Source organism: Silurus meridionalis, chromosome 13 (genome assembly GCF_014805685.1).
Source record: "Silurus meridionalis isolate SWU-2019-XX chromosome 13, ASM1480568v1, whole genome shotgun sequence".
NCBI lineage: Eukaryota > Metazoa > Chordata > Actinopteri > Siluriformes > Siluridae > Silurus > Silurus meridionalis.
In genome coordinates, this window is record NC_060896.1 from 3,414,232 (window position 1) to 3,440,998 (window position 26,767).

The 26,767-nt window shown below is 39.2% G+C and overlaps 2 protein-coding genes and 1 pseudogene across 2 annotated transcripts; all 3 read right to left on the reverse strand.

Annotated features, from left to right (window-relative positions):
• Window positions 1-471: 471 nt before the first annotated feature.
• On the reverse strand, window positions 472-4,174 carry LOC124395916 (extracellular calcium-sensing receptor-like). The gene is made up of 7 exons (XM_046864805.1): window positions 4,132-4,174; window positions 3,243-3,393; window positions 2,873-3,155; window positions 1,977-2,792; window positions 1,669-1,893; window positions 1,493-1,595; window positions 472-1,382 (listed from the first exon to the last, which is right to left on the reverse strand). The coding sequence occupies exons 1-7, from the start codon at window positions 4,172-4,174 to the stop codon at window positions 472-474; spliced, it is 2,532 nt and encodes an 843-aa protein (XP_046720761.1).
• Window positions 4,175-9,414: 5,240 nt separating this feature from the next.
• LOC124395917 lies at window positions 9,415-13,987 on the reverse strand (annotated as a pseudogene).
• Window positions 13,988-15,428: 1,441 nt separating this feature from the next.
• LOC124396006 (extracellular calcium-sensing receptor-like) lies at window positions 15,429-19,735 on the reverse strand. The gene is made up of 6 exons (XM_046864929.1): window positions 19,663-19,735; window positions 19,090-19,378; window positions 18,031-18,849; window positions 17,572-17,796; window positions 16,403-16,526; window positions 15,429-16,321 (listed from the first exon to the last, which is right to left on the reverse strand). The coding sequence occupies exons 1-6, from the start codon at window positions 19,710-19,712 to the stop codon at window positions 15,429-15,431; spliced, it is 2,400 nt and encodes a 799-aa protein (XP_046720885.1). The 5' UTR covers window positions 19,713-19,735.
• Between the last annotated feature and the right edge of the window lie 7,032 nt (window positions 19,736-26,767).

Here is a 26,767-nt window from a genome sequence, read left to right on the forward strand (position 1 = left end):
CCATTGTACCACCATATTCACTGGGTGCTACAGAGCACATATTGCATGACCAGGTATTTCCTCTTATTAAAAAAAACAAAAAGCTTATCCATGGTCTGGGTGATAAACTATATTATAATAGAAATAAATAGAATTTAATCATTTTATCTTTTTCACAATTTTATTTGTCACATGTTGGTTTTATCATTTAATGGTGAGCTACACAGAACATTTCAGAAACATTTATGTAAACTGTTTTAAGCGTGAAGCAATATTATGAACAATATCATAAAACAAGAAAACATTACTTTAATTACTATGAATTATCCATGATTTGTAGACTTTCAATTTGTAAACTTCCATTGTGTTTAAAGCCTCCTAGAAGTAATCTGTCATATATTATAATATTTATCATATTTTTCTTTGCAATATAGTTTTACATAAATAGATTATATTTTATTATAATTCTTAACAGCTTTAAGTAAAGTGCATTTAATTAAACTTTGGATTCTTTCCCATTACATGTTTTCTTGTGTTTCTCTCTGGTTTGATTAAAATGATGTAACACTTTGGTACAAAAATGCATAACAGTAGGCCAAAAGCTGAAGACAAAATTGCGAATATTTCTACAGCTACTGTATACTTCCCAGGAGAGCTGACATAAGCTGGAATAAATGTGATCCAAACTGCACAGAATATAAGCAAACTAAATGTGATGAATTTGGCTTCATTGAAATTATCAGGTAGCTTTCTGGCTAAAAATGCCAGAACCAAACACACTATGGCAAGAAGACCAATGTAACCTAGAACAGCATAAAAGGCAGCATCTGAGCCTGTGTTACACTCTAAAATTATTTTCTTACTGCGTTGTTCAAAGACTTTATTAGGAAATGGTGGTGCAACATTTAGCCAAAGAATACAAATAACGATTTGAACTGCAGTGCATGAACACACAATGGCTCTTTGCTGAGTTGGACCAAACTTTCCTGCCACATTATTTCCAGGTAAAGTTGCTCTAAAGGCAGTTACCACAACAATAGTTTTCCCCAACATACAGGAAATGCAGAGGGCAAAAGCAATACCAAATGCTGTGTGACGCAACATGCAGGACCAGACTGTCAGCTCACCAATAAATGTGAGAGGACAGAGGAAGCAAAATATAAGAGAAAGAAGTAAAAGTAAACTCAGTTCTGAATTATTTGCTTTTACAATTGGTGTGTCTCTAAAGTGAATGAACACCACCAAAGTAGAAAATGTTAAACAGACACCCAGTAGTGATAAAACCATAAGAATTATGCCCATTGTTTCAGTGTATGATAAGAACTCGATTAATTTCATGATGCAGCTGTCTTTTCTTTCATTAGACCAGTACTCCTCAGGGCAGTTGATGCAATCTGTTGCTCCTAAAATAAAAAAAAAAACAGGATTGTAGAATGTTTCATCAATATAATGTGTAATTATTTTGTCAGTATTAGTAAGCAGGTCACTTCACCTGTTGTGTTTGATATAGAACCATCAGCACATGGAATACAGTCAAAGCAGCACAGAGGTAAACCTTTAATTTGTGCTTTCCTTGTGCCTTGTGGACAGATTTCTGAGCAAACAGATTTTGGTGTCTGGGACAATAGAGCACATGTTAGATGATTAATAGTATAAAAATAATACTATTTAATTATAAAACATTTATACTACCAAATTTCCTGTGCTCCAGATTATCTTTTCTTCATTAATCATGAGCGAATATTTTCCATTTGCAGAGGTGCTGAAACGACCAACTCCTACATGCTGCACTTGCCCATCTCTCATCTGCCAGTTTATGACTTCATATGAAGCAGGAGGATCTCCATTGTTGTCAAAGTACACAACCTCTCCAAATGCATCCACAAAATGCACTTTTTTCAATTGCTCAGTTACCTTACGAGCAAAAAGTATAAAATAATCAATAAAAGGTTTTCCATTATGAACCCATTTAATGTTTCAATGCAGTAAACACTCACTAATTTCGGGGTAATCTGGGAAGCATTAAGACACGGCGCTGACACTCTGCTTTCAGGCTTTTCACAAAACATTCCTTGGTGTAGGGCATGTGCGAGTGCATACACCCCCTGATAGACATTATATGCAACTCTAAGTTGTGTTACATCAAAAAATTTGTTTGTGTAATCAACTTTTTCTGTTCCTGAGCATATTTTTGTGCTGTTACGCAAATAATTTACTGGAGATGGAGGCTTACAGCCTACCACTGTTTCCCAGAAATTACTGACAAAAACAGATTCTGGATCATTATAAGGGCTGATTTCTTTGAGAAGTGGTCCTAGTTTAGGTATGGCCATCTTTCGGACCACAAATCCTATTGTTCCTCCAAAATATTTGAACATTTCCGGGGTGGAAAGACTGTCTGCAGTTACCCAGGCTTCACTTCCAACCCACTGTATTCCTGAAATGTTTTGTTTAACCACTTCGTCCATTAAAGGATATATGTCTTTTTCTGGCACAAATGCAAGAATCACTTTCACAGTTGATTGTTTTATCAATTCAACCACCTCTAGGATTTTATTTTGGGGGTATGTGCGCAAAACTGTGCCAACAAATGCAATACAAACCCCATGAGCCTCCAGTTCCTTTGTGAATGCTGATATCCCATTTCGTCCGTAATCATTGTCAGACTGAATAACTCCAATCCAGGTCCACCCGTATCGTCTGACAAGGAAAGCCAAAGCTTTTGCTTGATAGTAATCACTTGGTATTGTTCGGAAAAATGTAGGATTTTTTGTTTTGTCACTCAAGCATGCACATGTTGAAAAATAGCTCACCTAGTCAAAGACGTTACACATCAGTACAATTGCTGCATTTTTGCATTAAAGACTTTTACACAAGATTCATATTGTATTACCAGAGGTATGTTGAATGGTCCGACTGCTCCAGCCACAGCTAATGACTGAGTAGATCCTGATTCAGCTATAAGACCTAAAACAGGAGGTGGGTGACACTGAGAAAGCTTTTGCTCTGATGTGCTCATTAAAGTAAGTGCAGCTCGCAAAACATTAGTAGGAGAGGAGCAAGAATCCACAATTATATATCCCAGAGAAATATTAGGAAGCAAACGATCATCTTGATTAATTTCATCTATTGCCAACATCATGATCCTCGTCCAGCGGAAAGCTCGTAGGTCAAATCTGCGGGGGACATTAAGTCAAAGAACAATAGAAAAGTAACCTTCCTTCACAATTTTTACCTAATTTTAGAATTTTTTTCAAACTTACCCTTTACATTCTGGCATTGGTGGTTTGGTATCAAATGAAAAAAATATATTCTCCTGTCTTGAATAAACAGGGAAAATTCCACCTATCATAATGTCTCCTTCCTTTAATATACTTTGGATTTCAAACTTAGCAAGCACTTTACATGCAAAGCCTGTTTGTATACAAAGCAGAAAATGCAGATGAAATATATTAGGCATACACATGTTTGGTTGGCATTTAAAGAGGACAGAAATGAGCACTCCTTATTTTATAGGCAATGTCTCTGCTGACCCCTGGTTGGTTCAGAGATGTCAACCTTTACTTTGACTTACCTTTACAACCTTTTGCCTCTCTCTCTCTCTCTCTCTCTCTCTCTCTCTCTCTCTCCACACATATATATATATATATATATATATATATATATATATATATATATATATATATATATAATGTGTATACATGCATATAAAACTTGAAAAGTATAAATTTTAGGTACATTTAGTAGAGATAAAAATGTGCAATTAAGATGTGATTAATGGCAATTAAATACTTTCCTAGTGTCAGGGATCCACCAGCCACACCCTCGCCAACCCCTCCAATCACTCCAAGCAGCTCACCAACTTACTAATCATCCACACCTGGTCCAAATCAGTCACCACACTATAAAGACCCTGTTTATCCACATGCTCATCGTCCGTTCTACAGCTTAGGCTTGCGAACATTCAGAACTGCCCAAACTACTCCGTTTGGTTGTTGCTTAGCTTACTAGCTTCAGTGTGTTATTCTGTGCTTTCTGCCTTGCCCTTTTTTTTGCTTTCTCATTAAAAAGCCTTCGTTGAATTCACTCGGCCTCCAGAACGTTCTTAGCGCCTGACACCTAGATTGACACCCCTAATATATATATTGTCACGATCTTCCGGGCACACGGCGCTCACTTCCGGTTCGGCGGTCATCTTGCCATTTTTCCCGCATCTCCCGGTATTTAAAGACACCCAACACTTTAGCTCGGGCCCAGATGATCTCACTGGCTTCCAAAGTAAATTTTTTCCTTTTCCTTTTCCTGTTTCTGTCCCTGTTCCTGTTCTGATCCCTGCTATGCTCTGCCTCCATAGGACCTGGTTTGGATTTTTTTTTTTGCCCTGCCTATATTGTTCTGTTTGCCGGCTTTGGATTTTTTTTTACTGTTTTTGACTTTGTTTTTTTTCTTCCCTGCATTTGTTTCAGACCCTGGACTGTTTTTTGGACTGTGTTTTTTCCCCATTGTCTAGTGTTTCTTTATTAAAGCCTGTTTTCTGCTTAACCCTGTCACATACTGCATTTGGGTCCTCACTCACCCACTCACACGTCACCATCTTTCTCAGTAAATATATTTCTAAAGAAGCTATTGACAATTTTCACCAGATGTTGGTAACAACCCATGCAATCCAAGAAATCAAACAATACATGTCCACAAATGAAGTTATGTATAAAAATATAAAATGACACGGAAAATTATTGAACACTATGTATTTAATTCTTCATACAAAATATTGGTAATAACAGCTTCAAGATGCCTCCTGTATAGAGAAGTTACATGCATTGCTCATGTGTGATTTGGCCCATTCTTCTACACCATTGGTCTCCAAACCTTTTAGCCCGAGGGCCACATTAACTATCAAACAGCAGTTCGGGGGCTGACTACGCACTCGAGGTCCAAATAAAAAAGAATCAAAACATGGATGTTGTTTTTGATTATTTATTTAATATTATTTTATTCAGTTATTATTTAATAACACATTAATACACTACAGATGAAAACCTGTATTAGTGGGAATGGTGAAATTGTTTCTTGGATGCCAGAATAGCAGACATTTCTGGCTTTAGATTTGATGTCCCTAACATCAACAGTGACCCAAGATTATCATCAGAAGTTTGTTCTCAAATTGTTCTTTACGTATTTCATTCTTGAAAATGTTTGTTCATACAGGTATGTTGTTCCAAATATTGAAAGGTACCTTGATGCAAAGGTTTTGACGTTAGGAAAGTCTTCCTTGGCAAAACTGGTAAAAACCTACCAGTCCTTCTTTGAACTTGTCCCTAAGGAGGTCATTTGCTTGCAACTCAATTTAAAAACTCCGCCACTAGATGGCGGTATATCATCTCATTGACTGTGAACGAAAGTAGAAAAAGTTTTTTCAATGTAGTGATCGGTTGGAAAACATAACGCACTACTGCGTGCCTCTATTTTAATTCGGTAAAAACATAACGTCCGCGTAAGCGGCGGCTGATCTTGGCAGGATACACGTAAATTTCCGTAATTTATTTTCCATAGACAAAAAGGTCTCCACGGGCCGGATGAAAGGGCCTTTGTGTAGAACAGGGGTCTCCAAACTACGGTAGTTTGACTTGTGCCCGTCAAAAAAGTCATTAAATCTTGAAGGCTCTGTTGCCTCTTCTATGACCTCTGATCTTTCTTTCTTTTTTTTTTTTTTTCAATGGGATTCAAGTCAGGTGATTGGATCATTCTAGCAGCTTTATTTTCTTTCTTTGAAACCAATTGAGAGTTTCCTCGGCTGTGTTTAGGATCATTGTCTTGCTGAAATGTCCACCCTCATTGCATCTTCAATATCTTGGTGGATAGCAGCAGATTTTTATCAAGAATGTCTCTGTACATTTTTCCATTCATCTTCTTTTGGCTGCTTCCATTAGGGTCGCCACAGCGAATGATGCGTCTCCATGCCCCCTGTTCTCTACATCATCTGCCTCTTTCAAACCAACTACCTGCATGTCTTCCTTCACCACATCCATAAACCTCCTTCTTGGTCTTCCTCTTCTCTTCCTTCCTAGTGGCTCCAACCTCAGCATTATCTCTAGCTTTGTTCCCAAAACATCCTGCATGCGCGGTCCCTATAAAAAAACTTGTTTCTAATCATGTTCATTGTCATCACTCCCAAGGAAAATTTCAACATCTTCAGCTCTGCTACCTCCAGTCTTTTGTCTCAAGAATTTTAGTAGTTTTACTCTCTCTTACTCCTACTGACTTTCATTCCCTTTCTTTGCAGCACGTACCACCACCTCTCCAGGGTCTTCTCCACCAGCTCCCTACTCTCACCACAAATTACAATATAATCCACAAACATCATAGTCCATGGAGACTCCTGTCTGACCTTGTTTGTCAACCTGTCCATCATCATTGCAAACAGGAAAGAGCTCAGAGCCAATCCTTGATGCAGTCCAACCTCCACCTTGAACCAGTTTGTCGTTCCAACTGCACACTTCACTTTTGTCACACTGTCCTCATACATGTCCTGCACCACCCTCACATACTTTGTCTCTAGGTTAAATATGTTCTAGTTCACCAAGCGAACGAGATGCTGCATCGCAATGCTTTGGGAACACCACGAGTTGTCTGTGCTCTGAACCATGTGTAAATAATGGCCAATAGGCAAGTCATGACGTCAGCGGCAGGCAACGTCGTGACGACTAGAAGCTACAAAATGGCTACGTGGTGGTAGCAACACTGGCTTCTGCAAAGAAAGAAGGTAAGCACCACAGGGATGCAGGGTGTGTGGCAACTCTGTATTTGGCCCTCACACCACCCAGCAGTGCCAGGCTGGGGCTGCGCCCGCCGACCAGCCCTGTGAGAATGACAAGGAAAATACCTTTGAAATGTCGCTGACTGCGTTTTAGACCCCTGGAACCTGTCAACTGCGCCCACCGTATCGATGAACAGGCCCAAATATTGGGTCTTCCCGGTTGGCCTAGGACTCTCACTTCACACCAACACCAAGTGCATGAATGCGGCTTGCGGAGGAGGGAACTCGTCTCTACCTGGGCAGACAGAGCCCAGGTGAATCTATTTTTGGGTAGACCTGCTGTCCATTCTTAGGGGACCTCCTTTGGAAATTCCTCCTAAGAGGGATCTCCTCTCACAGGCAGGGAGAACCCTGGTTCACCCCGCCAAGAGTTATGGAAGCTGTGGCTGTGGCCTCTGAGGGGGCACAGTTCCTAGCAGCTGGTTTTTCTGCTGAGGTAGTTGAGACCATTCTCCATTTCAGAGCTCCCTATATAAGGTGGTTGTATGCTGCTAAATGGCATCTGTTCAGTACGTGGTGCAACCACTACCAGCTGGATCCAGTCAACTGCCCGGTTGGTTCAGTTCTGAAGTTCCTGCAGGAACAGTCTGCCACAGAGTTTACCCTGTCAACCCTAAAGGTTTACGTGTCCACTATCGTGGCTCATTGTACCCTGCCAGTGGGTCAGTCACTGGGAAAACACCTCCTCGTGACACGTTTCCTGCACGGCGCCTGGAAGCTGAGGCCCGGGACACATCCCAGAGTGTGACTTGGCCATTGTGTTGGCGGCTCTATCTGAGCCCCCCTTCGAGCCGTTAGCCAATGTTGCCCTTAGGTATCTGCCGTTCAAGACCGCCTTTCTCCTGGCAATATCCTCCCTTAAGAGGATCGGGAACTACAGGCTCTTTCTGTGGCCCCATCTCTCCAGGAGTTTGTGCTTGGCAAGGCCAGTGCTATCTGGTACTCCAGACCGGAGTATGTGTCTAAGGTGCCTGCGGCCCCCTCAGGACCTGTCCTTTTGCAGGCATTCTGCCCTTCTCCTTACCTAACCCCTAACCAGGAGAAGCAAAATCTACTGTCGAGTCAAGTCGAGGCTGTGGAAGAAGTCGGAGCAGCTCTTCGTCTGCTATGACCCTTACAGGAAATGTTTCCCGGCCACTAAACAGACGCTCAGTAGATGGATTGTGGATGCCATTTGTCTGTCTTATGAGTCCTCTGGTCTTCCCACTCCCTTTGGAGTTAAGGCTCATTCCACCCTGCAGCTCTTACCTTCTCTTTTCCAGAAGCTTATGTCGCTCCCATCGCGCTTCCATTTTGTAGCTTCCTGGTTTGCGCGACGTCGCCCGCCAATGACATCACGACGGCCTATTGGCCAAATTTTACACGATTCAGAGCATGAACAAAGCGGAGGCATTCCCAAAGCGTTTTGACGCAGCTCTCATTCCCTCAGGGAACCAGGGTTACATACGTAACCTAGTGACATTTTTTTTAAAGAATTACAGTATATTAGTTTTAAAAATGATTGGAAATCTGTACACTTAAGTGTTACAGTGAAAGAGAAATTCAGCTCTTACAGTGACACAGTTAGTTAGAAGTGTACAAAAATAATTTAACAACACATAAAACAAAATAATAACTTTCATTACAAAAAATGTGTTAAATTAATATAAATGCACAGATACAGTTAACTTTGGGTGGCACATTGTATTTATTGTAAATCCAAATTTTTTGTTTAATCGACCAATTAACAAATTCTTACATTTTTAATAGAACTCAATTACTGTAACTTGCTTTATACCATACAGTCTATAGTGCAATCTAAGTGGACTATTGGGTTTCTGCAGTGCATTTTACAAAACTGTTAGTGTTGAGCTTGGAATCACCACTAGAGGGCACACCTAAAGAAATGTGTATATGTTTCGGATTTAAATTTAAAAGAATGGCATCTAGTGGTGAAGCAGTGTGCCATTTTTTTAATGTAATGCTCCATCTGTAAAGGGCACAACTTTATTACAGACATGAGGCGTAACGTTGTACAACCTGGAGAATACAGCACGTTCAAGAACCTTCAGATGAACACTGCACCTTTTCCTCTGTTTCCAAAATATTCAAGAATTTTTTTTGTAAACCATCCAAAGTATGAGGAAGCATATAAACAAAGGCAATAAAGCATAAAACTATTTTTACACTTTCTTTTAGCTAATATGAATACACAGAAGTTTTCTTGTGACAGTATCGGATTAAAGAAAAACATTTTCTGCCGTGCTTGCTTTCATCATGCTGTATATTCCTCAAGTCAACCTGACTTTGTATTTCAACAATTCTTTTACATGGGTTTTGAAGAGCTTATTATAATAGTGTGTGTAAAGACTTGGATATAAAAAAAAAATCAAAACATCTACACCATCTACAACATCTAATTTTAAAAACTGCTTTATTCTATTCAGGGTCACATTAGACTGAATTTGATTAACTCATTACATTGAATAAACAAAGTTTATGAACAAAGAAAATATAATGAGCAAAAAAATGTGGAATGAAGTATTAATACATCAGAATCTGTTTTTATTTATGTCAGAATATAAGCAGGTCATAAAATATTTATATTTTATAATATAACATGTATAATGTGTTATTTATCATTTCCCTGTTAGATGCTGTTTGGTATTCTTTTCTGGTTTAAGTAGAATGATGTAACACTTTGGAGCAAATAAGCACAAAAGAAGCCCAAAACTTGAGGCTAAAATAGCAAAGATTTCGACTGCAGTGGTGAATTTACCAGGGGAACTGACATAAGCAGGTATAAATGCCAGCCACACTGCACAAAATATTAACATGCTAAAAGTAATATATTTCGCTTCGTTAAAATTCCCAGGTAGTTTTCGAGCCAGAAAGGCCAAAATGAAACACAAACAGGCCAAAATGCCAATGTAGCCGAGTACACACCAGAAGGCCAGCTCAGATCCCACCCTACAGTCTAGAATAATCTTAGAGCGCTGATATTGTGTGTTTCTGTAGGGGACTGGAGGGACGATATGAGCCATGCTGCACAGATGATCATCTGGACCAGGGTGCAGCTAAAATAATGATCCTCTGCTGTATAGGCCCAAGCCATTTCATGACATTGTTTCCAGGTTGGGTGGCTGTGAAAGCAGCGAGCACCACTAAGGTTTTCCCCAGGATGCACGAGATACAAAGCGAGAAGATGATGCTGAAAGCAGTGTGGCGCAACATGCAAGACCAGGATGTGGGCTCCCCAATGAAGATCAGTGCACACAGGAAACACAGGGTCAAGGAGAACAAGATGAAGAAACTCAGCTCAGAGTTATTCATACGCACAATGGGAGTGTTTCTGTGGTAGAGAAAGACTGCAAATACAGCTAAAGTGACACAGGCCCCCAAAACAGCAATAAATGTCAGTATTAACCCCATTGCATCATGGGAAAGGAATTCGATAACCTTGGGAATGCATTCTGTTCCGTCAACATTCGACCAGTAATCTTCAGGGCAGGCCATGCAGTCTACTGAATCTTAAAAGAGAACAAAACATGTAATTAAAACTGGATTCAGGCAAGTGTTTTGCTTTATTATATTTGACTGAGACCACCGACCTGTCTGATTACTAATCTTCCCACTGTCACATGGTACACAGTCAAAGCAGCACAGAGGCTCCCCTTGACGGACAGCTTTTCTAAATCCTGGTGGGCAGCTGTCACTGCAAATAGAGACTGGCACCTGTTTCCCCCAAAAAAATCCCCATCATAATACAGTAGAATACTTTACCTATACACCCATACATACTGAATTGTTTAAAAGTCATATCACCTGTCAAAGCGTACAAATTATAATATTATGCAAAATCGCAGTAGCACATTGCCGTTACATGTTTAATTAACTAAATAAAGATGTAATTTAACTATTATTGCTCCTATAGTCAAGTTCTTTCATGGAGAGTCTAAGATATTACTATTACAAGAATCATCTAAAACTGTATATATATATATATATATATATATATATATATATATATATATATATATATATATATATATATATATATAGTCTTATTAATCTGGATTGCAACATCTAAGACATGACACATAATCTTTAAAAGTGACAAGAGCTTGCAAAAAATAGATACTAGTATAATGCCTCACTGACCAGGGTCCAGCAAAAGACTGCAGAAGTCAAATACTGTATTTGGCCAATTTAGCCAGCCAGGCATGATTCGGCAGATTGTGGTTCATTCACTTCACACTAACTGAATGCAATTACTGCACATAAATCCAAAAATATTTGTATACAACATTTATGTACATTTTGTGCAGACTAGTACAGATTAGTTCCCATACCCCATTCTGGACAAAGCAACAGAGCAAATGTGTGTGTGTTGCTCTGTGATTAGTGACTGATTCTTTTCTAAACAAAAAAAAAATCTATTAGGATAATTTGAGATTTGCATTTTTATGTATTAGATGTCCTACATATTTTTTTGGGCTCCATCACAGTCCCTGAAAAGGCATAAGTAAAACAAAGAAAAAAACAGGCTTTTGAATTCACAACAGCAGTCTAATTTAAAACATCTTTTTTTTTTCTTTTTACATCTGGAGCACATGTTTAAGGCCATGCCCAAGGGATCAAGAGTGGCAACGTGGTGATACTGGGGCTTGAACCCCCACACCTTTTGATCATTAACCCAAAGCCTTAACCACTGTGTTACCACTTCCTCTGGCCCTGATGTAATCTTTCACCAAACTTACCACCACTTACTGCCCATACTGTACTGCAACTGAACTAAATTCCGAGAGCAGCTTGCCTCGCTTTTGTCTCCAGCCCATGTGATAGCAGTGTCATAAATGACCAGCTCATTTCCAGCCTCACGAGACCCATCGTACATGCCGACTTGAACCAACTCAATATTGCCAGCTGTGCCCTCTGCCAGTTGATCAGATCGTAAAATGGGATCAAGTCACCATTCATATCAAAGTTCACTAACTCTCCTGAAATAGTGAAGGAGACCTGTTGCAGGTAATACTGGAGCTGTGGAGGCACATGTGATGAAAAATAAATACAGTAACCTACATGTACCGTAGATGAGAAAGGCTCAGAAGAAAATATAGTTTCACTTTAATAATTGTGGGTGGCCATTATTGTTGTAAGTCGAGCTACAGACTGAGCTACAAATAAATTAAACAATACTTCAGCATTGACAAAGAGATTAGCAATTATATAATTTAATTAGTCGAGAATTACAGAACTATATTCACCTGCCAAGGGTAGATATTGCTATTGTCAGCACATGTGGAGTTAATGAATGGCCCATTTCCAGGTTTGCAGGAAGTTAGTTGGTGGAGGGAGTGAGCAATAGCATATACACTTTTATATATATTATAAGCATAACGTGGACCGGATGTGTTTAGGTAGCCAGAATGTTGCTTGCTTAGTGGCTCTTGCCCAGTACATAGAGGCAACGGATTATTATGGGGAATAGAGGAAATGGGAGAGCACCCATACAAAGCACCCCACAGTTCATGCACTAGTGTATTAGAGGAGTATGTCTGTGGGTTCACTGTTGTTAAGTAATCATTCAGCTTTGAAATTTGGCCCTGACGAATTCCAAACCCAATCATGCCTCCTAGGAAAGGGTAATATTCACTTCCAGTAAAAACTGAAGCTGTCACCCAAGCTTCACTGGCAATCCACTGAATTCCAGTAACGTTCAGTTTCATATAGTCCTTAATAAAAGGTGTGAGTTCCCCCTCAGCTGAAAACACCACCACGACCCGAGCAGTGGAGCTGTTCATCACACGGATGATCTCTATCGCTCTCTGGCTGTTGTATAACAGGGGGATCATCTCCTGATAGGAGATACACACACTTGTACCCTTCAGCTCCTTAAGCAGTCCTTGCAGGGCGAAGTGACCATGTATGTGATCCCCCAGCACAACACCCACCCATGTCCAGTTGTAATGTATCAGCAGCTTGGCAATAGCTTTCACCTGATGCGCATCATTGGGGATGACTCTAAAGAACGTCGGGAATTCTCGTCTGTCACTGAGGCAGGCACAGGAAGAGAAATAGCTGATCTGAAAGAGAACAGAGCTCCTATAATAAACTTTAGGTTTCATATGTAAATTCCCATTTTTACATTTTATACACATTTAGTTATTAATAAAGTCACAAAACAGGAGAAAGCATAAAATGTCATGCATTCTTCCCCAATGCAATTCTTCTCTCATTCTTTCTCAATTAATATCACTTTACATGTGATGAAAAATAAATACAGTAACCTACATGTACCGTAGATGAGAAAGGCTCATGTAGGTTACATGTACATGTAACCTACATGAATGAACTGTTACAAATATAGAAATCTTCTGTCATTAGATAAAATGTATACCATTGGAATCCTGAAATGTTGTAAAATTCGAGAAACCACAATAGACTCATCGGATCCAGACTCAGCAACAACAGCCAACATCGGGCTTGCACCTTTACACATTTGTCTGTCTGCTTCATTTGGTCCATTAATCACAGCCAGAGCGGCTCTCTGAGCCGTTAATGGGTATGCACAGGAATCAAAAATTTTATAGCCCAAAGTGTGGTTCGGTAGCAGTTCAGAGCTGTTGTTAATTTCCTCTACAGCAAGCTTCATGGTCAGACCCCAGCGAAAAGCTCTTGGATCAAATCTGTGAGAATCAGTAACAGTAAAATTCAGAATTGATAAACACCAAGGTACTGTACATTAATGAGACATGCCTGAAAAACAATGTTGAGTAAGACATGATTTACATTTTCTTCATTTTTAACTATATTTAAAACACATTTTTATACACGAGTCCTTTCTGGTCAATAAGAGAATAAAACAAATAGGACAACAATTTAAAAACCCATTTATACATTATAATATAATATAAAAAAATTATAATATAATAATAAAATAATATAATGATCTAGTAGAGTGTTATGAAGGCATTTCTACCCATTACACTTTACTGGTCCAGGCTTGTATGTGAAGTTCACATCTGGCATTTCCTGATTGTAGTGAAAAGGGAATATACCCCCAATGATAAAGTCTCCATCAGCAATGAAGCCTGGCCCCAAATCATTCTGTAGAGTGCAGTTAGGATCTGAGGATAAAATGAGAATAGAAAAACTGAGCACCAGTATCCATAGAAGTATAGAACCCATCTTCAGAGATGCTTGACCCATTGCCTTGTACAGAGAAAGAGAAGGCAGCTATGTTTTATATACACTTCATCATGTGTCACAGTCACATGGCATCTCAGGCAATCATAATCTTAGTGGACATTGTACATCTTGCATGTTTCTTTTTTTTGTTTGTTTTTGATTGTGCACTACTGAAACAAATAAATAGAGAAACAATAAATTTTTATCAGTCAAAAATTTAATAATAATTATATATATATATATATATATATATATATATATATATATATATATATATATATATATATATATATATATATATAATGATTTCATTTAAGGTATATACAGTTATTTATATGAAAGCATATCAATTACTTAAACTGCTTACTGTCCACACAATATGGTATTTTAGAGGCTAGCTAATAATATTATTTCTCTAATATTATTAGCAATTAATTAAAGTTAATTAAGAAAACAAGCATCAATGCATAATAGCTTTAGGTTCAGTCATGAACTGGGGTTATTGTTTGTGTGGTTTTCCACACTGGTTTTCTCTCACCACCTAAAACATGGCAGTAAGTGGACTGGATAAATCTGTGAGTTCATGGTGCTTTGTGATTGGTGTCAGAGTAGTGCATAAATTCAAATAGTGACATAGAAACAAACTGAACATATTATTTTCGGCCTCTTTTTTATTTTCTGTTTACAAACGTAAATTATTAAAGACAATTTCAGTGATGAAATTGTCTCACTCACTGTCCAATTTATTGTACACATGCACAATAATGCAGTTAACAATTAGATGCAATTAGTTTAATTATCCACATTTTAAAAAGTGTGATATCTGCGACTTTGTGGCTTGGTTGTTAGTACCGAAATAAAGGTTTGGCTATTTCAGAAACTGTTGATCTCCCAGGATAATCACACACAAACATCTCTAGACTTTACATGGAATGGTGCAAAAAACAATAACTATCCTGTGTGTAATGAATCTGCAGACTGAAACACCTTTATTGTTAGCTGAAAAACAGCAACTTGAATTACGCACATGGGCACAGACCCATTTTATTTTATTTTATTTTATTGTCCAGTATTAGTGAGCCTATGCTCATGATAGCCTCAGATTTTAGCAAAGAAATATTAATTGACTCGTTATATTCTTTCTGTTAGCTTAAACCTTACATTATCTGGTAATTTTCCTCTGACCTTTCCTATAAACATTGAATTTACACCCAAATAACTATTGTTCACTTTTTTGCACTACTCTGCATAAACTATGGAGACATTTGAGTGTGACAGTCAGAGATCATCTTTTCCCCATTCTTATGTTTTATGTGAATATTAACTATATATACCAATACCTGTATAAGAACATAAGCTATACCTACACACACACACACACACACACACACACACACACATATATATATATATATATAATGTCTGTGTGTGTACAACCTGATTATGCTGAAATTAATTATTATTATTTCCCCATTAGATGCTGTTTGGTATTCTTTTTTGGTTTAAGTAGAATGATGTAACACTTTGGAGCAAATAAGCACAAAAGAAGCCCAAAACTTGAGGCTAAAATAGCAAAGATTTCGACTGCAGTGGTGAATTTACCAGGTGAACTGACATAAGCAGGTATAAATGCCAGCCACACTGCACAAAATATTAACATGCTAAAAGTAATATATTTCGCTTCGTTAAAATTCCCAGGTAGTTTTCGAGCCAGAAAGGCCAAAATGAAACACAAACAGGCCAAAATGCCAATGTAGCCGAGTACACACCAGAAGGCCAGCTCAGATCCCACCCTACAGTCTAGAATAATCTTAGAGCGCTGATATTGTGTGTTTCTGTAGACGACTGGAGGGGACGATATGAGCCATGCTGCACAGATGATCATCTGGACCAGGGTGCAGCTAAAAATAATGATCCTCTGCTGTATAGGCCCAAGCCATTTCATGACATTGTTTCCAGGTTGGGTGGCTGTGAAAGCAGCGAGCACCACTAAGGTTTTCCCCAGGATGCACGAGATACAGAGCGAGAAACTGATGCTGAAAGCAGTGTGGCGCAACATGCAAGACCAGGATGTGGGCTCCCCAATGAAGATCAGTGCACACAGGAAACACAGGGTCAAGGAGAACAAGATGAAGAAACTCAGCTCAGAGTTATTCATACGCACAATGGGAGTGTTTCTGTGGTAGAGAAAGACTGCAAATACAGCTAAAGTGACACAGGCCCCCAAAACAGCAATAAATGTCAGTATTAACCCCATTGCATCATGGGAAAGGAATTCGATAACCTTGGGAATGCATTCTGTTCCGTCAACATTCGACCAGTAATCTTCAGGGCAGGCCATGCAGTCTACTGAATCTTAAAAGAGAACAAAACATGTAATTAAAACTGGATTCAGGCAAGTGTTTTGCTTTATTATATTTGACTGAGACCACCGACCTGTCTGATTACTAATCTTCCCACTGTCACATGGTACACAGTCAAAGCAGCACAGAGGCTCCCCTTTATGGACAGCTTTTCTAAATCCTGGTGGGCAGCTGTCACTGCAAATAGAGACTGGCACCTGTTTCCCCCAAAAAATCTCCGTCATAATACAGTAAAATGTACCCATACACCCATACATACTGAATTGTTTAAAAGTCATATCACCTGTCAAAGCGTACAAATTATAATAGTATACAGTATAGCAGTAGCACTTATGCCCTATTTTACATTACAACAGATTAAACTATTTATATTTTACAATATTTCATATATTTTATTTTAATTCACTAAATAAATAGTTTATTTAACTATTATTGCTCCTATATTCATGTTCTTCCATTGAGAGTCCAAGATATTACTATTATGAGAATCATCTAAATCTGTATATAAATTCTTGTAAATCTGCATTGCAACATCTAAGACATGACACATAATCTTTAAAAGTGTTAAGAGCTTGCAAAAAAATAGATACTGGTATTATGCCTCACTGACCAGGTTCCAGCAAAAGGCTGCAGAGGTCAAACACTGTATTTGGCCTATTTAGCCAGCCAGGCATGATTCGGCAGCCGTGGTTCATTCACCTCACACTAACTGAATGCAATTACTGCACATAAATCCAAAAATATATGTATACAACATTTATGTACCTTCTGTGCAGACTAGTACAGATTCTTTCCCATACTGGACAGAGCAACATATATAGGTCACAGCTCTTCTGATTAGTGACTGATTTTTTTCTAAACAAAAAAATCTATTAGGCTAATTGAGATTTGCATTTTCATGTATTAGATGTCCTATATATCTATTGGGCTCCATCACAGTCCCTGAAAAGGCATAAGTAAAGCAAAAAAAAAAAAAAAACAGGCTTTTGAATTCACAACAGCAGTCTGATTAAAAACATTTTACATCTGGAGCACAGGTTTAAGGCCATGCCCAAAAGATCAAGAGTGGCAACTTGGTGATACTGGGGCTTGAACCCCCCCACACACCTTTTGATCATTAACCCGGAGCCTTAACCACTGAGCTACCACTTCCTCTGACCCTGATGTAATCTTTCACCAAACTTACCACCACTTACTGCCCATACTGTACTGCAACTGAACTAAATTCCGAGAGCAGCTTGCCTCGCTTTTGTCTCCAGCCCATGTGATAGCAGTGTTGTAAATGACCAGCTCATTTCCAGCCTCACGAGACCCATCGTACATGCCGACTTTAACCAACTCGATATTGCCAGCTGTGCCCCTCTGCCAGTTGATCAGATCGTAGGATGGGATCGAGTCACCATTCATATCAAAGCTCACTAACTCTCCTGAAATAGTGAAGGAGACCTGTTGCAGGTAATACTGGAGCTGTGGAGACACATGTGATGGAAAATAATTACAGTAACCTAAAGGTACCTTAGACGAAAAAGGCTCAGTAGAAAATATACTTTAACTTTAATCATCTTTTTTGTGGGTGGCCATTATTGTTGTAAGTCGAGCTACAGACTGAGCTATAAATAAATCGAGAAATACTTCAGCATTGACAAAGAGATTAGACAATTATTTCATTTAATTAGTGGACAATTGCAGAACTGTATTTACCTGCCAAGGGTAGATATTGCTATTGTCAGCACATGTGGAGTTAATGAATGGCCCATTTCCAGGTTTGCAGGAAGTTAGTTGGTGGAGGGAGTGAGCAATAGCATATACACTTTTATATATATTATAAGACATGCGAGGACTGGATGTGTTCATGAAGCCAAAATGTTGCTTGCTTATTGGCTCTTTCCCAGTACATAGAGGCAACGGATTATTAAGGGGAATAGAGGAAATGGGAGAGCACCCATACAAAGCACCCCACAGTTCATGCACTAGTGTATTAGAGGAGTATGTCTGTGGGTTCACTGTTGTTAAGTAATCTTTCAGCTTTGGAATTTGGCCCTGACGAATTCCAAACCCAATCAAGCCTCCTAGGAAAGGGTAATATTCACTTCCCGTGAACAGTGAAGCTGTCGCCCAAGCTTCACTGGCAATCCACTGAATTCCAGTAACATTCAGATTCATATAGTCCTTAATAAAAGGTGTGAGTTCCCCCTCAGCTGAAAACACCACCACGACCCGAGCAGTGGAGCTGTTCATCACACGGATGATCTCTATCACTCTCTGGCTGTTGTATAACAGGGGGATCATCTCCTGATAGGAGATACACACACTTGTACCCTTTAGCTCTTCAAGCAGTCCTTGCAGGGCGAAGTGACCATGTATGTGATCCCCCAGCACAACACCCACCCATTTCCAGTTGTAATGTATCAGCAGCTTGGCAATAGCTTTCACCTGATGCGCATCATTGGGGATGACTCTAAAGAACGTCGGGAATTCTCGTCTGTCACTGAGGCAGGCACAGGAAGAGAAATAGCTGACCTGTAATAGAACAGAGCTCCTATAATAAACTTTAGGTTTCATATGTAAATTCCCATTTTTACATTTTATACACATTTAGTTATTAATAAAGTCACAAAACAGGAGAAAGCATAAAATGTCATGCATTCTTCCCCAATGCAATTCTTCTCTCATTCTTTCTCAATTAATATCACTTTACTAGAGTACATGAATGAACTGTTACAAATATAGAAATCTTCTGTCATTAGATAAAATGTATACCATTGGAATCCTGAAATGTTGTAAAATTCGAGAAACCACAATAGACTCATCGGATCCAGACTCAGCAACAACAGCCAACATCGGGCTTGCACCTTTACACATTTGTTTGTCTGCTTCATTTGGTCCATTAATCACAGCCAGAGCGGCTCTCTGAGCCGTTAATGGGTGTGCACAGGAATCAAAAATTTTATAGCCTAAAGTGTGGTTCGGTAGCAGTTCAGAGCTGTTGTTAATTTCCTCTACAGCAAGCTTCATGGTCAGACCCCAGCGAAAAGCTCTTGGATCAAATCTGTGAGAATCAGTAACAGTAAAATTCGGAATTGATAAACACCAAGGTACTGTACATTAATGAGACATGTCTGAAAAACAATGTTGAGTAAGACATGATTTACATTTTCTTCATTTTTAACTATATTTGAAACGCATTTTTAACCACGAGTCCTTTCTGGTCAATATTACAATGCACAAAATAGGACAACAATTTAAAAACCCATTTTTACCTTATAATACAATATAAATAAATAATAATATAATGATAAAATAATATAATGAGCGTTAAGAAGGCATTTCTACCCATTACACTTTACTGGTCCAGGCTTGTATGTGAAGTTCACATCTGGCATTTCCTGATTGTAGTGAAAAGGGAATATACCCCCAATGATAATGTCTCCATCAGCAATGAAGCCTGGCCCCAAATGATTCTGTAGAGTGCAGCTAGGATCTGAAGATAAAATGAAAACAGAAAAACTGAGCACCAGTATCCATAGAAGTATAGAACCCATCTTCAGAGATGCTTGACCCATTGCCTTGTACAGAGAAAGAGAAGGCAGCTATGTTTTATACGCCACACTTCATCATGTGTCACAGTCACATGGCATCTCAGGCAATCATAATCTTAGTGGACATTGTACATCTTGCATGTTTCTTTTTTTTTTTTTTTTGATTGTGCACTACTGAAACAAATAAATAGAGAAACAATAAATTTTTATCAGTTGAACAATTAAATATTAATTATATATATATATATATATATATATATATATATATATATATATATATATATATATTTATAAAAATATTTAAGGTATATACAGTTATTTATATGAAAGCATATCATTTACTTGAACTGCTTACTGTCCCAAATCAAATCAAATTTTATTTGTCACATACACATACATACAGGGTACGACATGCAGTGAAATGCTTATTACGACGGTCCGGCACAAGGAATAGGATGGGGAGAAAAATAAAACAAAGAAAAACAAGACTGATAAATAAAGTATAAAAACTATATAAAATAATATATAAGAATATACAAAGATATAAAGATATATATATATATATATATATATATATATATATATATATATATATATATATATGAAAAAAAAGGATGTATATACAAAAAAATGCTTATGGCAGTAAACAGTGAAACAGTAAACATAGACAATTTAGGGTGCTTTAGATTGTCAATAAAGTGTCCGTGTGCGTTATGGTCTGGTATAAAATATAAAGTGCACTGTGCTGTGCGAGTCCAAAGTTTAAAGAGTCGTGGTGCAAAAGGTAAGATATGTACAGAGAAAAAGTGTGATGATTGATAGAGTGGGCCAGTTTCTAGATCCTGGGTGTCTCCTGGTTTAAACTCCGAATAGTCTGCGGACAGAAGCTGCTCGTCATTCTCTCTGTGTTTGCTTTCAGGGAGCGGAAGCATTTCCCTGACCGCAACAGAGAAAAGAGTCCATTATTGGGATGGCTGAGGTCCTTCACAATCTTCCTGGCTCTAGTCCGGTACCGCGTGCTGTAGATGTCCTGCAGGTTAGGGAGCTCAGTGTGGATGGTACATTCAGCTGAATGCACCACCCTCTGGAGGGCTCGCCTGTCCTGCATGGTGCTGTTCCCGAACCAGGAAGTGATGCTACCCATCAGAACACTCTCAATGGTGCAGGTGTAGAAAGTCTTTAGCACCTGAGAGGGAAGTTTAAAGTCCCTTAAGCGTCTCAGATGGTACAAATGCTGCCGGGCCTTCTTCACCAGGGTGTTGGTGTGACAGGACCAAGACAGGTCCTGTGTGATGTGAACACCAAAGTACCGAAAACTGTCCACCCTCTCCACTGGGGTCCCGCTGATGTTTAACAGTTGGTATGACCGCTTCTGCTTTGTGCTGAAGTCCACGATCAACTCCTTAGTCTTGCTGACGTTCAGGAGAAGGTTTTTCTCCTGGCACAGTATAAAGACAGTATGCTCAGCTACAGACAGGCGCTAAAAGCTGCTAGAGCTGAACGCCTGAGCAAACTCATAGAAAACAACAAAAATAATCCCAGGTTCCTTTTTAGTACAGTAGCAAAGTTAACTACAAATCAGGGATCTGAAAAATGTGTTCCATCACAGTTTAGTAGTGATTTTATGAATTTCTTCACTGAAAAAAAAGATAACATTAGAAAAACAATTGTGGCAGTTCAACCTCTGAGACCATCTCCTGACACAGTCTCACCTTCAACTCCACAACTCCACTGTTTTACATGTATAGGACAGGAAGAGCTGTATGATGTTATTATCAAAGCTAAATCAACAACATGTCAGTTAGATCCAATTCCTACTAAATTACTGATGGAAGTGTTATATACAGCTGGTGAGCCTCTTCTGAATATTATTAACTCCTCACTATATTTAGGTCATGTCCCTAGATCCCTCAAGCTAGCAGTTATTAAGCCCCTCATTAAAAAACCTAATCTGGATCCAAACACGCTATCAAGTTACAGACCCATTTTAAATCTCCTATTTATGTCTAAGATTTTAGAAAAGATTGTCGCTGCCTAGATATGTTCCTACTTGCAAGAGAACAATATCTTTGAAGAGTTTCAGTCAGGTTTTAGGCCACATCATAGCACAGAAACTGCTCTAGTTAAAACCACTAATGACCTGTTTTTAGCTTCAGACCAAGGCTTCATCTCGTTGTTAGTTTTACTAGATCTTAGTGCTGCGTTCGACACTATAGATCATGATCTTCTTCTAGATCGCTTACAGAATTACATCGGCAATTCAGGGACAGGCATTAAGCTGGTTTAAATCCTACTTGTCTGATCGTTACCATTTCGTAGATTTAAATGGAGAGCTATCCAGGCTAATGCTAGTGAATTATGGTGTGCCACAAGGTTCAGTTCTAGGACCCCTGCTCTTCACAATATACTGTACATGCTTTTGTTAGGACATATTATTAGAAGGCATAATATTAGCTTTCATTGTTATGCTGATGATACCCAGCTATATATCTCATTTAAAAAAGGCGATACAGCTCAATTAACTCGGATAACTGAGTGTGTTAAGGAAATAAGAGATTGGATGACCCATAACTTTCTACTTTTAAATTCTGATAAGACAAAGATTTTGCTCATCAGCCCAAAAACTAGTATACACAAGCTCCAGCATCTCAATCTGCATTTAGACGGATGTTCTGTAACCACTAGTTCAACAGTAAAAGACCTGGGTGTTATTTTAGACAGCAACTTATCTTTTAAAAATCATATCAACCAAGTTACAAAAACAGCCTTCTTTCACCTTAGAAATATTTCTAAGCTAAGAAATATGTTGTCTATATCCAATGCAGAGAAGCTCGTCCATGCGTTCATGACCTCCAGAATAGACTATTGTAATGCATTACTAGGTGGATGTCCTGCATCATTAATAAACAAGCTTCAGTTAGTTTAGAATGCGGCAGCAAAAGTTCTTACAAGGTCAAGAAAATATTATCACATAACCACAATCTTATCGTCCCTACATTGGCTTCCTGTTAAGTTTCGAATAGACTACAAACTACTACTTCTTACTTATAAAGCACTAAATGGTTTGGCTCCCATGTATTTATCCTGTCTTTTAACACACTACAATCCGTCAAGTAGTTCCTAGAATAGCAAAGTCCACTAAAGGCAGTAGAGCATTTTCACATTTAGCTCCCAAACTTTGGAACAGTCTTCCTGACAGTGTTCCGGGTTCAGACACACTCACCCAGTTTAAGTGCAGATTGAAAACATATATTTTTAGCAAAGCCTACACATAACACGTCTCACATCATAACCTTGTGCTCCAGAACATATGATCACATGCACATTATCAACTTGTGCTGTTAATATCATTAACACCAGCTGCGCTAATTCCTCTCCACTGCTTCTCTTTCTCTCCCCATCCCGAGGCTTCCTGAGGTTTGGCCAGCTCAGTCACCTCCCACCTCGTGAAGATTATGGACTTTAAAGAAGTAGATGCCGAACTCGCAAACATCCTGAACCATCTAAGGACGTACCAGTGCCAATTGGATCCCACTACATGTGTGGAGTTTTGACATTGGACCTCCTGGAGTGTTTAAAGGCTCTGACATGTAGAAGCTGTTGCTGGATCTGTGATGATCACAAATGTTGAGCTCAGTAGCTTCTACTTTTATACCAAAGACTGTAGAAAGAACATTTACTTATAATCTTATACTCCAGTGCTCATGTTAGTTCTCACTCTCCAGTGTTCTGTATTGTTGAAAGATTTATGATCAAACTCTTGATGTCATCCAAATGAGGATGGGTTCCCCTTTTGAGTCCGGTTCCTCTCAAGGTTTCTGTCTCATAACATCTGAAGAAAGTTTTTCCTTGCCAAACTCGCCATGGCCTGTTCATCAGGGATAAATGCCAACCATTAACCTTGACTTTTGATTTCTGTAAAGCTGCTTTGAGACAATGTCTGTTGTGAAAAGCGCTATAGAAATAAACTTGACTTGACTTGACTTGACTTGGCACCATCTCTCCAGGTTTTTAACCTCCTGTAGGTAGGCCGTCTCGTTGTTGTTGGAGATCAGGCCCACCACAATGGTGTCGTCAGCAAACTTGATGATGGTGGTGGAGTTGGAAGTGGCCACACAGTTATACGTGTACAGTGAGTACAGCAGGGGGCTCAGAACACACACCTGGGGAGCTCCAGTGCTGAGGGTGAGGGTGGATGAAGTGTGTTTTCCCCCCTGTACGGCTTGTGGTCTGTCTGTCAGGAAGTTAGATATCCATTGACACAGCGGCAGGCTCCCAGGACCTCCAACTTAGAGGTGAGTGTGGAGGAATTATGGTGTTAAATGCTGATCTGTGGTCCACAAACTGCATCTTTGTATAATTCCCATTTCTGTGGTCCAGGTGGCTCATCGTAGTGTGAAGGAGATGAGCAATGGCGTCCTCAGTAGAATGGTTCTGAGGGTACACGAACTGTAGTGGGTCCAGTGTGTCCGGTAGTGAGGCAGTGATGAAGGCTCTGACCAGTCTCTCGAAGCACTTCATCACTACTGAGGTCAGAGCTACAGGGTAGTAGTTGTTAAGGCAGGGGGCTGGGGTTTCTTCGGGACAGGAACAATGGTGGACTGTTTGGGGACAACAGATTGTTCCAGTGAGAGTTTGACTATCTCAGTAAACACCGGTGCTAGCTGGTCAGCGCAGGCTTTCAGAACCCGATCTGTGATGCCATCTGGTCCTGCTGCCTTCCTGGTATGCACTCTCTTGAATGCCATCCTCAAGTCATGCTCCGAGATGGTGAATGTGTTTACCTCTCTGGCTCTCTCGGCTCAGAGAAGAGCTTTGAAGTGTACTTACCTCTCATTCTGAGAGAAGGTGGTACCAGTCGAGCAGTGCTGGAGGATCTCAGACAGCGTGGTGCAGTGCGAGATGTAATGAGGTCACTGAGGTAAGATGGTGCTGGTCTATTTTTGGCCTTGTAGGCAAGCATCAGTGTTTTGAATCTGATACGTGCAACTACTGGAAGCCAGTGAAGAAACCGCAGCAGTGGGGTGGTGTGGGAGAACTGTGGCAGATTGAACACAAGTCGTGCAGCTGCATTTTGGATCATTTGCAGTGGACAAATAGCGTTCAGGGGAAGACCTGCCAGCAGAGAGTTGCAGTAATCAAGTCTTGAAATGACAAGAGACTGAAACAAGCACCTGGGCAGCCTGTGTGGACAGAAATGGTTGAATCCTTCGGATGTTATAGAGAAGAAATTGACAAGAACGAGCAACATTAGCGACATGTGGAAAGAAGGACAGTTCATTGTCCATAGTTACCCCAATGTTACGAGCAGTGGCTGAAGGGGAGATCAGAGAGTCATGAAGTGTTATTTGGAGATCTTGACCTGGAGATGAATCACATGGGATGACCAGCAGTTCTGTTTTGCTGGGGTTGAGTTTTATTTGGTAAGCACTTATCCATTAAGATATGAAGCTGAAGCTGTGGTATCTGATGGAGGGAAAGAAAAGATTAGTTGAGTGTCATCTGCATAGCAGTGATAAGAAAACCAATGTGGGGATATGACTTCACCAATGGAGTGGGTATAGAGGGAGAAAAGGAGGGGACCAAGTACTGAGCCTTGTGGGACACCAGTGGTGAGTCTGCACAGAGCAGATGTGGATCCCCTCCATGTTACCTGGTATGAGCGACCATCCAGGTAGGAAGCAAACCATTTCCATGCTGTTCCACAGATACCGAGGCTCATGAGGGTTGACAAAATACAGAGATGTAGTGGATTGTCAGCTGTGTTGTGTAGTCATTGTTGGGGAGGAAGTGAAGGTCTGGCAGATTTTCTTAATCTTCTCATCATAGACGGAGGCAAAGTCATTTGCAGTAAGGTAGGATGGAGCAGGTGCAGCAGTAAGACACAGCCATGTCCCCGGTGTCCACACGATATGGTATTTTAGAGGCTAGCTAATATTATTATTTCTCTAATATTATTTGCAATTAAATAACGTTAATAAAGAAAACAAGCATCGATGAATATCTTCAGGTTTAATTATGTACTGGGGTTACTGTTTATGTGGTTTTCCACACTGGTTTTCTCTCACGACCTAAAACATGGCAGTAAGTGGACTGGATAAAACTGTGAGTTCATGGTGCTTTGTGATTGGTGTCAGAGTAGTGCATAAATTCAAATAGTGACGTAAAAACAAACTGAACATATTATTTTCGGCTTTTTCTTTATTTTCTGTTTACAAACATAAATTATTAAACACAGTTTCAGTGATGGACCTTAGCTATTTATGTATGTACAGTATGTATGTATGTATGTACACTCACTGTCCAATTTATTGTACACATGCACAATAATGCAGTTAACAATTAGATCAATTAGATGAAACCGATTAGTACCAAAATAAAGGTTTGGCAATTTTAGAAACTGTTGATCTCCCAGGATAATCACACACAAACATTTCTAGACTTTACATGGAATGGTGCAAAAAACAATAACTATCCTGTGTGTAATGAATCTGCAGACTGAAACACCTTTATTGTAAGCTGAAAAACAACAACCTGAGTCACGCACATGGGCACAGACCCATTTTATTTTATTTTATTGTCCAGTATTAGTGAGCCTATGCTCATGATAGCCTCAGAATTTAGCAAAGAGATATTAATTGACTCGTTATATTCTTTCTGTTAGCTTAAACCTTACATCATCTGGTAATTTTCCTCTGACCTTTCCTATAAACATTGAATTTACACCCAAAAAACTATTGTTCACTTTTTTGCACTACTCTGCATAAACTATGGAGACATTTGAGTGTGACAGTCAGAGATCATCTTTTCCCCATTCTTATGTTTTATGTGAATATTAACTAAATATACCAATACCTCTATAGGAACATAAGCTATATAAATGTATATATATATACCTA